Raw genomic sequence first — 17944 nt, 5'->3', positions numbered from 1 at the left:
GTGCAATTTGGGAAACCTGTATAATTACGTGAGATTTTAGAGGAATCCTGAGCACAACATAGCATGAGACAGGCCATGGTGATGTGCTAGAGAAATTTATCATTGAGTGAAAGTCAGAGTCACAAAGGTTGGATGTTCATTTCTGTTTTAGTGATGGAATGAAATACAGAAATGTGACCACCAGCATCTGACCTAGTTTACTGAAGAGTTACCCAGCCTAATTACTGGTCATTCAGTGTGGAAAATGTGGGCAAGAATAATCTTCTTGGAGTTTTTATGTCTGTCTCCTGAATAGATAAGAGCTGTTCATAGAATGATTTTAGCTAGTGAGATGAAGAAATCTGCTCAGTATACTGTAACTCTTTCAGTTTCAAAGGAAAATGATTAAAAATAACAGAAAGGAATTAATGGCTTGTAATCTAAGGCCCCAAAATATACTAATCTAAATGTAGACAATAGCTTATTGTCTGGTATTCTTCTGAAATATGATGCTGTTATTCTATTTTGTCAAGTGTTTATCAAGAAACATATTTGGACTGTGTTTTGCATTTGTGACTTTTTAAGCCTTCTGTACCTAATTCATTACTGCCAGGGTGGAACTTTACTATACACAAGATGTATTTCTGTATTTGCTTTCATTTATGATTGACTGAAATTCAATGTGTTATTCATATATATAGCACAAAAAGTGGTTGGACATAGATAAGCAAATTCAATAATTCTGAAGACATCTTCAGAATCTGGACTTATATAACACATTGCAGGCTTGTGACACTTACTCTGATCAAGTCACTTACTGAACTGTCAATTGAGACTTGTCATGATACAGGCTTATCTATTATAGGGCCACAACTCTAGCATAATTAAAGAATTAATTGTGTCATTGTTTCTGTATTTATTTATTTATCTACTTAATTAAGGCTATGATTTTCTCAAACATTATCTAAGAATCTTTTGATTAACTTCTGTGGGCTCAGGCCAGACTGAAAATATTTGAAAATATCAATACTTGGGCACAAATTTGAAAATATCAATACTTGGGCACAAATTCCAAACCTAGTTTTTTAGAGCAGTAAAAAACCCTAACCAACCAAGCAAGTCAAAAACCTTCCTACATAATGTGTTCTCCTTGAATTAGATAACTATGTCCAGTAGAAACTGGATTAGTTCCCATATGTCCTAGTGGAGGTCTGAAAAGACAAGTATCTGTGTTTTCAGGGCAGTTATTCTGTTGTGCAGTTATATGTTGCTGTAAATTTAAGTTGGGCATTTACTCCTCATTTCAGGCTTCTGTGGGCTTCTAATAGTGTTTTCTTTTTGAAGCAGCAGTAGGGTGCTTGTACAACAGCTTCTCTGAGAGATAGTTGGTGTATGTTGTGGTAACAGATGAAGCCTACTTAGGGTAATATGGTCTTACAGTAATGAGAATTATTATTCTGCATTTTATAAAAGAAAATAAAACATTAAAGGGTTTAAATCAGTTGTTTGGAAAAATTACTTATCGTCATCAGAGATTTGCTTGAATCTCTAAAAGCTGTTTTGAGATTTAGAGCTGTTACTGAAATTATGGGGGAAAAAACCTGAAATACGTTGCCTGAACACTTCTCAGAATCAAGTCAAAAGATGCTTGCAGGTGGGTAATACCTACCCTGAAATGCTGACCAAACTGACTTGTCAGGAATGTGATTCCAGGAGTGCATCTTTCATGGTGTTTTGACTGAAGTCAGGAGTGCAGAATTTAATCTGCTTTTCATACTTTCATTTACATCAAGTGATTTTGGTCCACATGAACTGCATGTCAGGAGCTCATGTTTCACTGTTCAGATTTGTCACTACTGGTCCCCAGCACTTTTTTGTGCTAAAGGCAGTGTGGCCTTTAGTAGTCCTGCTGCATTGAAGGTCAGATGAACTGAACTTCAAATAAGGAGTCAGTTAGCTAGAGAAGGGACCCAACTTCTTTCTTTGTATTAGAGATCAAACTAGTGACATGAAGTGGCAACTTACCTGGAATAAAAAAAGAAATTTCTGACAAACATTTTTTAAAAATACTGTTTGTCACCTTTTTTATGAGGTTTTTCAGTTTATAGTTGTCCCTTCTGTTCCTAGTGGGAGAAAAAAAAAACTGAAACAACACAAAGAGACAGCACCACCAAAAAAATATTAATCTATAGCAGTAATTCTCTTTTAGTGTTTAACACCTTGATAGATACAGTAACTGGATTAATGGCTATTGTTCACAAGATACTTTACTTTTCTATTTTTCTTGTTTGATAGGTGATATATGCCCTGAACACTAAGAATGATGAACATGAGGACAGTATAGAGGCTTTGAGAGAGGCTCATGAAGAAGAAATTCGGAATATTCTTGCTGAGACAAGAGAAACGATTCTCCAGTGTAAAAGCAAAGCTGAAGAAGAGCAGTTACTGAGAAAGCATATTCAGGCCCTTGAAATTGCAGTAGCACAACATAAGAGATTGAAGGAAGAAGCTTTAGCAGAGTTAATATTGTGTAAAAAGCAAGCAGAAGAGAAGGAGTCAAGAACAGAAGAGAAACAAGCACAGACGGGCCTTTCTACAGACACAGTAGACACCACTGCAGACTTTGAAAACAAACTTCCACATTTAAATCAGGAGCTTGATGGACTGCTAAATGAGTGCAAAGTATTTAGAGGAGAAAATCTAGATAAAAAAGTAAATTTAGATGAAAAATGTAGTGTGGAAAGGCACATTGTAATGAATGAGATACAAAACCTGAAGAGTGAGAACCAGAAAACATATGAAGAATATACTCAGCAAACAAGAAAACTGCAAGCCCCATGTGAGATACAAAAAGAGACTTTGAAAATAGCTATGCAGCAATCTGTGATAGAAGCAAACTGTGAACAAGGAGAAACAGAGCAAAAAAAGAGCTCAGAGGCTGAGGAAGGTTTTTTGCTGCAGCAGGTAAAGAAGCTGGAGGCAGACCTAGAGGAGAAAAGCCAGAAGATAAATGAGAGGAAGAAGCATTCCCAGAAGCTGAAGGAGCGGATACAGGTAGAGTTAATCCATATCTCTGCCTGAGAAAATGAAAATTATCAATTCTTTAAAATTTGGGAGAGGAGGGCCTTTTACAGATCATGTTGATTCAAATGCTTTTTAAGTAGTAAAGCAGTTTTAGAGGCTTAGAATGGAAATAGGAGTGATATAATGCTGGCATTTTTAAAGATAGAGTTAAGATGATTAGTAACTCATTAGGAGAACACTTTGAACACTATAATTTGTATTCCTTGAGGGAGGAATGAAGTAAAATTTATCTGTTGCCTGAAGAAAGTTTTACCTTTTTTGCCCGGCAATGTGGCGGAACAGCACACAGGCACTACTGCTACCAATGAGTGTTTGTTTACAGAGTACATTCTCCTTTTCCCTTGTGGTTGCCAATAGCTCAATGCATGGATATAAAGAGGGTTAGATATGAGACCTGAGCTGGCAGTTTAGGAGTCAAGTGTTTTGTATAACTCTTGCAGCAATGGCTTGTACCAGGTGCCATTTAATGAAGTGTCCTTTACACTTGTGAAGTTTTATGTGCTGAGCCATGTGACTTTGGCCTTTGGTTTTTGCACTTTGCGCCTTGCACTTCGCCTGCCCACCCTCACTGCTGTGTATCTCACACATTTGCAGCACAGCTCAGCAGATCCTTCCTGGTTGCATCATGTGTCAGATGTAGTTTCAGAGGTTGGCATGTCATGGGAAATCTGCCAAACAGCTGCTTTTGGTACATAAGGTCAGAGTGCAGGAGAGATGCTGATGCACAGTGCTGACATTGAAGCACCCAGCCATGCTCTGTGCTCATCAGTTCAACTTCCTTCTGATACTTTCGGTTCTTTACATCACGTAAACTCACCTACCAGACATGCCTCCAGCCCTATGATAGCAATCTTGTGTATTAGATAAGAAAACACCTTGAAAGTCTAGACTTGGAGTATTAGAGAATAACAAAAATTGTTCCCTAATGGGAAAGATTTTCTTCCTTTGGAGGAAGAGAGCCCCAGAATTCTGCAGGGAGCAGGGTCAGCCCAGTCAGCTGTGTTCTTCCAAGGCAGCTCTTAACTGTTTTCACCATCTGCCCTCACATCTTGCTTGCCACTATCATTTTGCTGATGATGCAGAGTTCTGAGCTACTTCTTTGAGGATGTTCTTAGAGGGAGTTCAGTCTTCAATACAGTCCCTACCTCTGTGTTTTACAAGATCAGACGATGAATTGAATACACCTTCCCCAACATTATTCAGATTTCGTTGTCTCAGTGTGTAGATCTGTAGCAGAACAACCTCTATCTTTTACAGAAAAGTGAAGAGGATACAATGAATGGCAGAGATACAGATAAGCCCTTTTTTTAAATTGAGCTCAATCTGTAATATCTTTTTCAGTACTAAAAAGTATCCTGGCTCTGTAGAAGTTGGAAGCATTAGAGGAAAAGAGAGAAAGGAAGATTTTGATTTTTTTTGTGGGTACATTAGGTGACGTTCAGGAAAAATTAAGATTAAACACATGAAAATTTATGTGCATGGTTTACTCTTCTGATTATTGTATAAGATATGCAGTAATTTAGGAACAAATAATGTAAGCTATTACATTATTTGTGGAAGTGGAAGAGGAATTACATTATTTGTAGAAGTGGAAGTAAGAGGATGGTGTCATTAGCAACTTATTTTCTAAATTCAGTTTCAGCTGGATAAAACTGAAATATTTTCTGAAGAACATATGCTCAACTTGTACATTTCAAATCCTCTAAGTCTGTGGAATGAGGCTGATTTACATACCACTGGAGCATATTGCCTTGAATCTTTGAAGAGATACCTTCAAACTAGGATAAATCTGGAAGGAGGGAAAGAGTTAGACATGATGTTGTTTTCTGTTTCTTTACAGTTTGAACAAAAAAAAAATTAAAATTTCTCCTTTCTAAATGGACTATTTCTTATGCCACCATTAAATACATTTTTTCAGACTTCTTTGGACAATGGTAGGGAAGTGGAAACATCTTTTTAATCAGAAACACCTTTGAGCATTAGTAAATACTAGCAGGAAAAGCATTTTTAAGGCTTGAAAGGTGAAAGGACTATTGATTCAACAAGATGAATTTTCCTGTTTTCTCCTTAGTGTATGCCAAGAGGTTTGAGGCTTTAGATGAAAGGCATTGCATTAGTACACATTTATTATTACTGCTGTAAAAGGGAGAATACATAGGCTGACAAATCATTAAGTCTGATCTGTTCAGTCTAGTTTTGGAAGAATTCTGGCATATATGCCAGAGGTAAAAGTAACAACCTTACCTTGAAATGTTACAAACTGTTGTATTTCAGCAACCGAAAAAGCCCTAATTAATATTCATTAACTTTTGGCATAAATTGTCACGAAATTATTAGAAGTATAACCTATTTCAAGTGTAGGATAATCTCAGACATTTTTTAGATGGTAACTATTGATGGGTATTCACTTTACAATGATGCCAACTATGTGTGAGGGAAGGCCTCCACATCACAAGTATTTATTCTGGCATATATGCCAGAGGTAAAAGTAACAACCTTACCTTGAAATTTTGAGCTACAGAGAGTGTTAAATACTGTTAATAAATGAGGTTTTGCTTGACATTCATATAGGAAAAAAAGGCAATTTTATTTGAATGAGTATTGCAGTATTATGCTAGACATCTGAAACTGCAACTAGAACCTCCAGAATAGAATTCTGTATGGTTCAAATTTTTTCCATTAGTTCTGGAAAGACAACTCCCAGCAAAGTCTGGACACAAGAAGTCCCAGCAAAGTAGGACACAATTTTTTCTGAATTTAGAAAAATCTGTATAATGGATTATGTTACAAACTGTTGTATTTCAGCAACTGAAAAAGCCCTAATTAATATTCATTAACTTTTGGCATAAATTGTCACGAAATTATTAGAAGTATAACCTATTTCAAGTGTAGGATAATCTCAGACATTTTTTAGATGGTAACTATTGATGGGTATTCACTTTACAATGATGCCAACTATGTGTGAGGGAAGGCCTCCACAAGTATTCTGGCAGCAGAGACAGTTTAAGGGTATGGAAGAGCAAAAAAAAAGCATTTAAACCAGCTCTGTAGGTGATTTATATCATGGAACACCAAGAGAGAAAATGACCATTTATTTCTCATTACAAGAAAATTGCATATGTAATAAATGTGAAAGTAATGTCAGGCATATTTTAGGATTTGGAAGTGTAGCTTAAGCGAACACAACAAGAAATTCTGGGATCAAAATGTATACTGAAAAAAGAGGAAGATCTAAGTGTAGTCAAAGAGAGAAATTCACATCAAGCAAAGGAAATCCTGCATAAAGCAGGTAAGATACTCATTAATGTCATTCTAAAGTATTTTCCATGTTAGTAGTCACTGATATTGGAAATTCTGCAAGTTATTTATGCTACTTGAAATGTAAATTTTGGTACTACAGAAGATATGGAAGTTACATTGAATTCCCAAAGCAAAGCTGTTACAAAAGTAGATGAACTGAAACATCAAATAACGCAGCTGCAGCAAATGACTTGTACCAAAGAGAGTCCGGAAAAGAGCAACTCTGAAGATGTGCAAGAGCTTTAACACGTGATTTGCTCTCAGCTACTCAAAGGCATGGCATACCAAAAGAACTGAAATCAACGTAGTTTTTTTAATGATTGATGACTTTATTGTACAGAAGTCAATCCTGTAGGATTCCCAGATCCCTGAGCTCAGTCAGTGGAACACTGACTTGTGTTCATAACATGAAGTACCTGAGTTCCTGCAAAGACAGCAAAGGAGTCCTTGGGCTAGACCAGGGCATAGTGTTCAACTGCTTCTGTAACCAAATCCTTAAAGAGAACAATGTCTAAGGCAGACTTTCTCTGCTGAGGTCAAGCTGGAATACTGATTTATTTATTTTTAAATATAGAAAATGGTTATTCTGAAAAGCTGTGCAGAAATGATAGCAGGAATTAACTCAGTAAAATGAGGAATGTGTGTATGCTGAGAGTACCCTCTGTACAATATCTCCCCTTAGGCAACTGTTCAGCCCTGAATCTTTTCTATATTTTTTAGTTCTCTTTAACTATTGTTAAGCTGCCATTTAGGAAAATTAGACTTGGCATCACAGTCAGCAAATCATCTACTCTACTTTTTCACAGGACTAAGGATGTCCTTGAGGGAGTCTGCATGGTTGGAAGTGAGTTACACACCCAAGCTCAAGCCAGAACAGCAAAAAATCCCAAATAATTCCTAGACTGCAGAAGAGGCTTACCATCCTGAATCAGTACAGTTCTACATTTTTTAACTAAAAAAAGCCAATATTTTTCAATGGAGTATTGCCACCTAAATAGTATTTTCACTGCAAAATAGACTACTGTGACCCTGGGGTTTTTTTTGTACAATATATCTAGTGTGTTTTATAGGCTGTGGAAACTGTAGCTGTTTACAAGGAGGGTATGAATAAAAGAAAGAACTTTTTTTGTAAAATCAAGCATCAGTCCTATAAGGAAAAGATTTGTTTGAAGGAATAGCTGTTAAAAGGAATGGTAATCATGTAATGAAGGCTACAAAGGAAATCATGCCAGTCTAAAACTTCATGGAATTGGAAAAAAAAATAGCAGAAGGTAGGAATGTTCTTCTATTTATAGATGCTTTAATTCATCTGGTTTTAATCTTATTGGTTACAGCAACATCATTTGAATTATGCTCACTGTAGGCACTTTGAATTAACACAAAATGCCAGGATGTTCTTGCTACAGAAAGGAGAAAAAAAAAAAAAAAAAAAAGTCAGACTGATTTATTTCTGTGAAAAGCTCTAAAGACAGAAAGGTGAATTTATCCTTGACAGGATAAATGGTCTTCTTAGCAATACTTATCCTTGCATTCTTTGCATGTGGCAATTGGAGTGTTTTATATAAGATCCTTCCTGAAGAAGAATGTATTGTGGGTGTTATTCCAATTTCTGAGTTAAATTTTCATGGATTGCTGCTGTGAAACACTCAGATAAATTTATTTAATCAGAATTTTGTATTGATTAGGCAGAGGATCTAATTCTGCAAAGTGTTGGCAAATTAATTCAGAGTGCATGTGTTACCAATGAAATTACAACTATTTACAATGCATACATGCATACATATATATATACATATATATATATATATGTCCCTATTTAACTTTAGTCAGAAAGAAGGCTCATCTTCTTGTAGATCCAAACAGCTTACCTCAGCAATACCTTTTTCTCAGTGTGTTTTAAGTGTTACTTTTGTTGTTGATATGCATTAGCAGCAATTGGCTTAAGAGATTCTTCAAAGAATTTTGCTTTCATCGGAGCTGCTGTCTGTGACTGAATCCTTTGGCTTTAAGAAACTTGCAGTCTCTAATGCTTTTGTGCAGCAGGAACCTAAACGTGAGCTGAATTCTGTTCAAAGGGAGGGTAACCTTGAAGCAGATGTTTAGTTTTAAGCATGTGCTTTAATGACTAGTGGAGCTCACAAGTCAGTGCATGTCTGTGATTTGCCAAATTTGAGCATAAGCTAAGGGGGAAATTAGGTTCTGACTCCTAATGGACTTCAGTGTTCATCAAAGATCTTCTAGACAGAAAAAGAAGGTTAATTTCAGCCGTTTGTAGAATGGGACAATAAGGCTACTGCTCAAGTGGTTTTTAGACCCTTCTTGGTGCTAAGAATGAACTTCTACCCATTTTCTGCAGTTGACATTGCTATGTCTTTCCGAGTTCAGTGTTTACTTGAGAATAATTAACACTTGCTGACAAGTTGGGAAGTCATAAAAAGCAAGCAGCTGCTGTCCCTAAATGCTGAGCTTCATAGTACCTGCCCAGTCTTGGAGACTAGGAATTTTGTGTTTAGTGCTTGCTAAAAGAATTAATTTCCATGAAACTGCATTTATACATTTTTACAATCTTATTTCTCAAAATTGAACCTGGTTGAGTAAATTATTTTATCTGCTTGTGGAATGGCTCACTTTTCATCAGTATCAGAAGATGCAGTCCTTCAAGATACATAGTTACCCTAGTGAAGCCTCATGGAAATGACTTTGCCTTTTATATACTGTATTTTACTTATTATTAGCTTAGTACATGTATTATTGAAATTATGCCAGGCTGAAGCTCTTCGTGTGCGTCAGATTGAATTTAAGTATCACACACTTCATACTTTAGAAAAAAGGCATACTAGCAGACATTTTTTAAAATATAAATAAATATTATAATAAATATCGTTATTTAAAAATATTATTACTTACAATAATATCTTCTTAGAGATTCATATTAATTTAATCAGAAAAATATTGAGTTAGTAAAACAAATAAAATTACAAATTTTTTCATTATTGATGCTGTTTATATCCTCTTATTCAACTAAGGCCTGTAACAGCTGTTAAGGAAGCGTTATATCTATTTTTCCAGATAGAAAAATTGAGATACAAAGAAAGTCAGTTGACAGAGATGAAGTGGGAACGTTGCACCTGATCTTCATGTTTTAATCAAAAAGACAGTTATATCTGCTCCTTTTTGTACAGGCAAAACTAAAGCTAATTCCACCCTTGCAATATCCTCGTATCTCTTTAATTCCATCCTTTAATTGCTACCTAAGTTTTACATAGGGGTGTGTGAGAAGGAGCTGTACAGGATGGGGGAGGTGTTAAGTAGTTATTTTTTTCCGTTTCCTTCATTTGTAGTGCATGAAGGCACTGTGGAATGTTTTTTGAGTTTGCAAATTTGCACAAATAGGAAGAGCAAGCACACTAATGAATTTGTAATGCATGTCACTTCAGGAAGTTTCTAGAAGTTGCACATTCAGTCTTTCTACAATAAGTAATTGCTAACACTTGCTACAAACAATTGCTACAAGCTCTTGGTCACTGTCTTGCAACTGATGCTCTCATTGATTTTTTTAACTATTTCCAGCAACATGGCAATTTTACAGTCCTCTTTTTTTTATTATTTTATTTTCTTTTTACTTCCTCACCATTATTTTCTTTATGGATGCTATCAGATATTGCTTCCTTTGATTCTCTTTCCACTAATTGCCCATTAGTCATCTTGTTATTTATATGGCCAATGTATATTTATGGTTTTTCAGGTCTTGTGGGTGACTCTTGCATACTAAATAATTTTTGAAGATTAACACCACTCTAGGCAAAACAGTCTGACTCTTCATGCTGTACAGTTTTACACCTTAAGGAAGCTTTCAGTAGAAGATTAGGATAATGTGAGCTGTATTGTCTCACAGTAATATTGGAAAGAAGCAAACCAAACTGTTAATATATTTTAAATTAAATAACACGAGTGACATTAAATGACAGTAGCATGTAATGTTGTGCACACTTCTGTATTATCTAGGTTAAGGTAGAAGAAATGTGTTCTTTTTCATGTTGCATGTTTTGTCCCATCTATTGCATGCTCTTGTCTTTTCTTCTTCTTTTTTTTTTTAATTTTAGGAGCTCCAGACACAGCTAGATGAATTTAAAAGAAAATCCGAGTGTGAACTAAAGCAACTAGAGAAAGAGAAAGAAGTTCTAACTGGGAAACTTCAAAACTCTTCACTTGAGGTAAACTGGGCATAAATATAATGCAGTAATAAAAAGTCTCTTCATTTTTCATCCCATCTGAGAGATTCTGCATTAGATCTTAATGCTACTTGTTTTGTCTATCATTCAATAAAATATGCAAGGACTCCAAATAGAAATAACAGAAATAACTGCTTCTAAATATCTCTGAAGAGTTTGACAAGCCTATTTATTTCATATATTACTCTTTGGAGATGTGCTAAGGTGAGGAGTTTGGCTATAGTAGGGTTGCAGAGTGACTCTGATTGTTTATTTACAAGCAAAATTAGAATCTTCCTTACAACTCCTGTTAACTTTCTGATTTTTTTTTAAAGCATAGAGATGTATCTTCACTGATTCTAACCAATTTCACTTCCCTCAAGTTCAGTGGGAGTTTGCATGGCAACAACTCTGCAAAAGGTGAAGACCTAGATCTTCTTCAGTTGACATTTGTAGCCTCTCAGCCATAATAAATTCTTGCTGAGTATTTAAAGATAGAGAAAGGACAGATAGGACAGATAGGCTCATGAGGAAGCTAAGCAAAACATTGTCCTCCCTTTACTGCCTCCACTTTCCCACATGCCACTACTACCCCTTGGTGTGCATGTTCCAGCAATCAGGGCATGGGTTATGCTCGTTTATGGTAAGCCACACCTGTTTTTTCTCTCATCTGTGCTACACTAGCTGTACTAGTTATGAGTGCAGCATGGGTTTTTCATTTTTATTTCTTCTCTAAAACATTCTGTTAACATACATTCTGTTATCAAGCAGTGACATTCTGACATTCTGTCTATTTCTCAGTCTTACAAATACAGAATTTAAGTGTAGTTTAATGTTCTGAAATTTCTGGCTATTTTAAAGTTTCATTACACATTTCTGCATGCCACTTCTCTGTGAGAATTTTGGTTCAATCCAACCTATGTTGGCTTATTCAGAATGAAAGGTTTATGACATGAAGGTTTATTCCTCAAGTTTTGCAAATGCAGAAAATAAGGTCGTGAATAGTCAAATTACTTTTCTTGAAATCACATGTTCAGGACAGTAAAATATGAAGGAAACTTATGTTTTCTAACTGCTCATCCAGTCGCATCACAAGATCATGGTAAATTGGCAAAGAGTGCTGGAAAATTATTGCCACCACAAACATAAATAATATTAAATAGTACATAGCATGTCATATGTCACATTCACAGAGCCATGGTAAATATGAAGATACCCTAAGAAACATTTTATTGTATCTTAGAATCTGACTGATCTCAAAAAGGGGGAAATGCTACATTTGAAGAGAAATTTTGCATTTTTGTTGATTACTCCAAAAGTTACTTTCTGATCTAATTACTTGGCAATATTGCCAGGGTAGTGAAGTCATTTCAACTTGTAATAGTTTCCTGCTGTAGGTACATGAATATTCACAGCCAAGAAAGCACCATTTACTATATAGTATTATGTTTCACTTAGGGCATGTTTCCCATCTGGGAACCTTTGCAATGGCTCAGCCCAGAGCTTCTGCCTCAGAGGTTAGGCAATGTGCTGTTACTAATCCAGTTCTAACCTGGATACAATTTCAGACCTAAAAATAGCTTCCTTGGCTGCCTAAGACCCGTTTTTGGTTTGGCTGACATAGCTGGAGCATTATGCAGAGTAGACAGAAAAATGATAATTTCATCTCTCTAGGGCTGCACTTCAAACTGGCAGAATTTCTGTATTAATAAGATTTTTATGGATAAAGAAATCAGACTTCATCTGTTTGGTCATTTGGAAGGAAAGATGTGAGATCCTGTGTGGGTTGAATGCTGATTCATTAGGGCCCTCCAGTTCCTTGGTTTTGAACTACAGGATCTCTTCAGCATGTGTTAAAGGATCTTGGTGCCACAACACAAAAAAAATACAAAGCTATTGGAAAGTGTCCAAAGGATGGCTACAGGGATGGTGAAGGGACTTGAGGGGAAGCTGTATAAAGAGCAGCTGAGGTCACTTGGTCTGTTCAGCCTGGAGGAAACTGAAGGGAGACCTCATTGCAGTCCAGAGCTTCCTTATGAGGGGAAGAGGAGGGGCAGACACGGATTTCTGCTCTCCGGTGACCAGTGACAAGACCCAGAGGAATGGCCTGAAGCTGTCAGGGAAGGTTTAGGTTGGATATAGGTTTTTCTCCTAGAGGGTGGTTGGGCACTGGAACAGGCTCTCCAGTGAAGTGGTCACAGCCATCAAACTGACAGAATTCAAGGAGTGTTTGGGCAATGCTCTCAGGCACATGGTGTGACTCCTGCGGATGGGGCTGTGCAGGCCCAGGAGTTGGACTTCTATGATCCCTGTGGGCCCCTTCCAGCTCAGAATATTCTATGTTTCTGTTCCATTCTGGAATTAGAAGATACATAAAATGGAAGTGCAAACATCAGCTTGTCATGATACATCTTCGTATGTGGTTGATGCTTTGCGTGAGGAGGCTCCTTGGATGAGTGAAGAGACATGAATCTTGACTCCATGTTTCAGAAGGCTGATTTATTATATTATGATATATATTATATTAAAATTATATATTAAAGCTATATTAAAAGAATAGAGAAAAAAGGATTCATCAGAAGGCTAGAAAGAACAGGAATGGAATGCAATAACAAAGGCTCCTGACTCCCAGAGTCTGAGCCAACTGACTGTGATTGGCCATTAATTAGAAACAACCAACATACACCAATCACAGATGCACCTGTTGCATTCCACAGCAGCAGATAGTTATTGTTTACATTTCTTTCCTGAGGCTCCTCAGCTCCTCAGGAGAAAAATCCTAGCAAAGGATTTTTCATAAAATATCATAGCTACATTCGTATAATGCCCAGAGTTTCTATGGACCTTGAAGATTCCACCAAATAGCAGCCAAAAATCACAGTCAGAAATTCCTCTGGTCAGGAATTGCCACAAGTTTAGGAATATTGTTTACTGTGAACATAATTGAAGAAACTCTGAAATAAGCCTAAAAAGTCTGTGAAATACCATTTATTTTGTTTTTATTTCTTATGCCATATTACTCTTTATGTTATGTTGGGTAATGTTTGCATCTCTGAGATCACTTTATGCAATTCTGGTAGATAAAAGTGAATTAGTAATGGAATTAAAGTACATTTTTTTCAAGAACTTTTGTTTTGCAGCAGGAGGACATTATAAAACACAAAATCCCAGAGTGTTGTTGCTTTGTTAATAATGAAAACGTCCAAATAGATTCTGGACTGATGTGAGCTGGCAGAGTTTCATTGGCTTAAATGCTACTTTACCAACCTAAGCAAATTGAGGGTCTGGCTATCTGTTTAGAAGACAGGAAGTGCAAAAAATTACTGGGGCACTGCAAAACATTCCAGAGAAGAATTTTCACTGGTGTATTTGAAAACCTTTTTAATTGCAAGACAGGAGGAAGAAACCTGATAGGATGGAATTGTTTGTTTCTTAACCTCTGTTAGAAGTACAAGGATTCATGAGAATGTCGTTGTATGCCTGTACATTTCTTAATAACTGAAAAACAATGGTATTAAAACTACTTTTCAATCTGATTTCTTACTACATTATGTTCCCAGCTTAGCCTGTTTCTAGTTAGTATGATCTTTCATTTCATGTTAGAAGTCCTTTGGGCCATTACTTGTCTGTGAAGAGTTGGGGAAGTTTATAACAACATGACCACAGATGGAGTTTATATAGGCCTCTATTGATCTTTCCTGCCTAGCTGACTAATTTGCTTTAGAAGTATTCCAAGTAATGTTTTTCCTGTTTCAAATTTTTCTATTATAAAATATACAGCCTTTTTTTCTGACACAATTTTTTCAGTCCCTTTATTTTCAGGAAGCCCATAAAAAAATGCATACTTGAGTGTAGTTATGCTAATGCATATTGTGTCAGCTGATAGGAGGGGCTGTACAGCATTAAGTCTTTCACATCAAAGGTTAGGTTTATAAGGAACTGCAGTACCTAAAAATTTTACTGTTTCTTTTCTTTATACAGGAAAATACTGGCTTGAGTTCAATAGGTGTGAAAACAAAGTAGATTTTTTGCCTGTAACCAGAAACCAAAGTGCCTCTGATTAAATCTTATGATTTACCACATATTTCTTTAAAAAGTAATAAAAAAAAATGAATCATCTCTTGAAACAAAAGTATGGTTGGCAAGTGGCTCTGGCATCTGCCTATTCTTGGAGTGTATCCAGGCCACAGACAGATCCCATTACACAGATATATTAAAGACATTTAATGTTTTTCATTACAAATACTGTTTGGCAATTATTCTTCATAGCTCGATCAGGAAAATTGGAAAATTGGTTTCATTGGATGACACAATGGAAGAAGCCAAGAGACAACTGGATGAATAGTGAACTTAAACTCAGTCTGAGACAGGTGAAGCTAGGTGCTCTTTCAAATTAAATACATCAGTTTGTTGGATAGTTTCAGCAAAGCCTTAGGCCTGCCTTCTGGTTTGTGCCATATTATTGTGCAAATTGAACTGTGGATTGTACCTATGAGATGGAGATGATTTGAAATTTTTAAAAAGTACTTGATGAGAAACAGACAATATATGCAAAAAGGTTGTCATTCTTTACTGAAAAAAGGGCTCCTTGCACAAAACAAGCATCATGCTATTTTTTCATAGAGCAGCACAAGCTCATAAAGTGTAGTCAACTTTACATAATTGCTTTCCACTGTGAATGCAGCTATTAATCCTATCTTGTTGACTTACTTTTCTGGAAGGTGGCTCAGCTGAAGCAAATATTAGAACAACAAGCAAATAATTTCAAGGAGTCACTGAAGAAACATAATCTACAGTCCAACAAAGAAAAAGAGAAGCTTTTGCAGGACCTTCAAAACACCATTAAAGAAAACCAAAATGTTAAACTGCAGTTGGAGGCATCACATCAAAAAGTCTTAAAAATGTTGGAGAAAAGCAAGAATCAGGAACTCAAGGTCAGTTTACTACATACTAATGTTAAAAAATACATATATTTATGGGGTAAACAATCTAAGTGAGAGCCAATTATCAAAACTCAGTTATCTCCAATTAGTTTAATGATGGGTTGCTATTGTTGCACATAATTAATTATTCTGTGATTTTGAAACCTCCTCATTATCAGGCTGGGAGGGGTGGGTTGGTTGGTGGTTTGTGGGATTTTTGTTTTGTTTTTTAATAATTTCAACATTTTAACTTAGACAACATTGTGAATATATTATAACCTACAGTTAGGCTGTAATGAATCCAAGCTCCTTTATCTGTGCACCTGCTTCAGAAATACAAGGGAACTCAGGAGTGTATTAATAACAGGACTCAGTTTTATTATGTTTCATCCATTATTAATTTATACATAAATATTTAAGAAGTATAATAGACACATATAGTGATGTGTATTGCCTTATATACCTTCAAGAAATCATTTCAGTAACAGGATAGCCAAAGCTTTTAAAGGTCCAAGTGAATTTATTTCAGTGACGAAATGTTAATGCAATATACTGAAGTTCTAAAGACTGTTGCTGTCCAAGAAAAAATCAACTTGAAAAATGTACACATGATTGTGACATGGAGTTCAGATGTCCCTGTTGGTTCCCACAGTTTAGTACATTAACATATGAAACATAGGTAATAAAAACACCCTAAGTAGAATTTAATATCTTGTTTATATATTCCAAATAAAATTCCAGTTTTGACAAAACCAAGCTGAAGGCAGTGAGTTGGTGAGAATGAAACTGAGGATAGGAGTTTTGTTTCAGAGCCACTATCATTTGCAGAGCTCCATCATTTGCAGTGTACCAGCAGTACTTCTAATGACAGTGGAAGTGTGACCCAAGAGTGATTCAAGGAAAGATAGATGCCTTTGTCTGACACACTGTGATAAGTAATGGCAAACAAGTCAAATCTGGAGGCCTTTGTATGATGAAAAATAAAACTTTCTTTCTAATGTCAAATAGTGCAAAGATATCAGTGTTATTACTTCACCATGCTCAACGAATCTAAGAGGTGATACACTGATAATTTATCTTGTACCTATTAAGTGTTAATTTTCAACTTCAGCTCATTTTTATGCTTGCATTGATAAAATGTCTTGTAAAGTGCTGATGAAAATTAAAGTTCTACAATGAAAGGCCAGATTCATCCTAGCATTACAAGCAAAACAGCAATCTGATAAACAGGCTCCAACTACTTTGTTTTGGGGGGACTTTTGCTTACAGGAGGCAGAAGAACGTTTGAAAAAGGAATTTAATGAGACTTTGAAGATCCAACATCAGTCTCATAGGCTGGAAATACAAACCTTGGAAGAGAAAGCAAAGAAAGAATTACATGATGAACTTGAGCAGATACAAAAGCAGCAAACCCTGTTGCTAGGTATAGTGCCTCATGTCTTGCACAGTTCCTACTGCTTGATTATATATGTGCTGAGAACCACTGACTTTCATCCCATTCATTTTCTTTCCCATTTTTTGGGTGCTCAAATCTTTGTTAATCTCTTATTTCATACCCTGCAATTTCAACATTATAATCTTAATATTCTTTGTTAACCAAGCTTTCAATTGTCAGCAGCAAAATGTTGCTGAGAGAGTAGTATGGTGTACAGCATTCAAGTATGCATTATCAGGCATGTTAGATTGGAAAATTATAATTAGTTTCTGTGATTTTACTCTTCTTTTTCTATGTTGAGATGAATTTTTATATGTCCTTCAAGTCTGCTCTATTGAGTTCAGCAGTGGAGATCAGTTGCTCCCTATGTACTGTTTAGTCAGTTTCAAAAGTGCCCAAAACTGTTTAGAGCTAAACAGAACACTGCACTAGCAAGATGTGTAATATCTCCAGGTTTAATCTCAGGTTATTAAAGCTCATCTATAAAATGGGGGTTTTTTTAATTAAATAAAGAATAATTTGAAAGTATTTTACATACAAACTGAATTTTATTCTTGGAGTTTTTTCCACCAGTAGTTAAAATTTGCTAGAAAGATTTCTTGCTCTCTAAAGTTTATACTTTGAATAGATAGATTCTCTTCTTCAAGAAAAATTGTAGGGAGACAACAGAAATAAAAACTTTTTTCTTTGTGTACTTGAAAAACTTGTACCTAATATACCCAAAAGTTGCAGTATATGACAGGTGAGCTTGAATAAGTGTTGTACTTCTCTAACACAAGCAGAGCTTTCCTCAGTCTGCATTATGGCCCTCTGTAGAACACCAGCTGAATTAACAGGGAAGCTGAGGGGTTCTGATCTTCAAGATTAGAAGAAACAATGGTGGTGATGTAGTCTGCAATACAACTGCCACAGAATTACCTCTCTGACTCTGATGTGGACTCATTGCTTTTGTAGCTCCATATCACGTTGCTATTGCTCAGGTGAGTTACCTCTCTAGTAATAGGAGGCCATTA

General features: G+C 35.9%; 1 protein-coding gene across 7 annotated transcripts in view; it reads left to right on the top strand.

Moving 5' to 3' along the window:
- FAM184B (family with sequence similarity 184 member B) overlaps positions 1-17944 on the top strand; it is a 39890-nt gene that overhangs the window by 11414 nt on the left and 10532 nt on the right. For all 7 annotated transcript variants that reach the window (XM_041474759.1, XM_041473952.1, XM_041473151.1 and 4 more), the window contains exons 2-5: positions 2275-3033; positions 10467-10577; positions 15296-15508; positions 16766-16919. In XM_041474759.1, the coding sequence (XP_041330693.1) occupies positions 2275-3033; positions 10467-10577; positions 15296-15508; positions 16766-16919 (1237 nt within the window). The remainder of the gene's footprint in view (positions 1-2274; positions 3034-10466; positions 10578-15295; positions 15509-16765; positions 16920-17944) is intronic.

Source organism: Pyrgilauda ruficollis, unplaced genomic scaffold (assembly GCF_017590135.1).
Source record: "Pyrgilauda ruficollis isolate IOZ18807 unplaced genomic scaffold, ASM1759013v1 scaffold1, whole genome shotgun sequence".
NCBI lineage: Eukaryota > Metazoa > Chordata > Aves > Passeriformes > Passeridae > Pyrgilauda > Pyrgilauda ruficollis.
The sequence above is the reverse complement of the archived record's forward strand: the minus strand, read 5'-3'. Positions and strand labels throughout refer to the sequence as shown.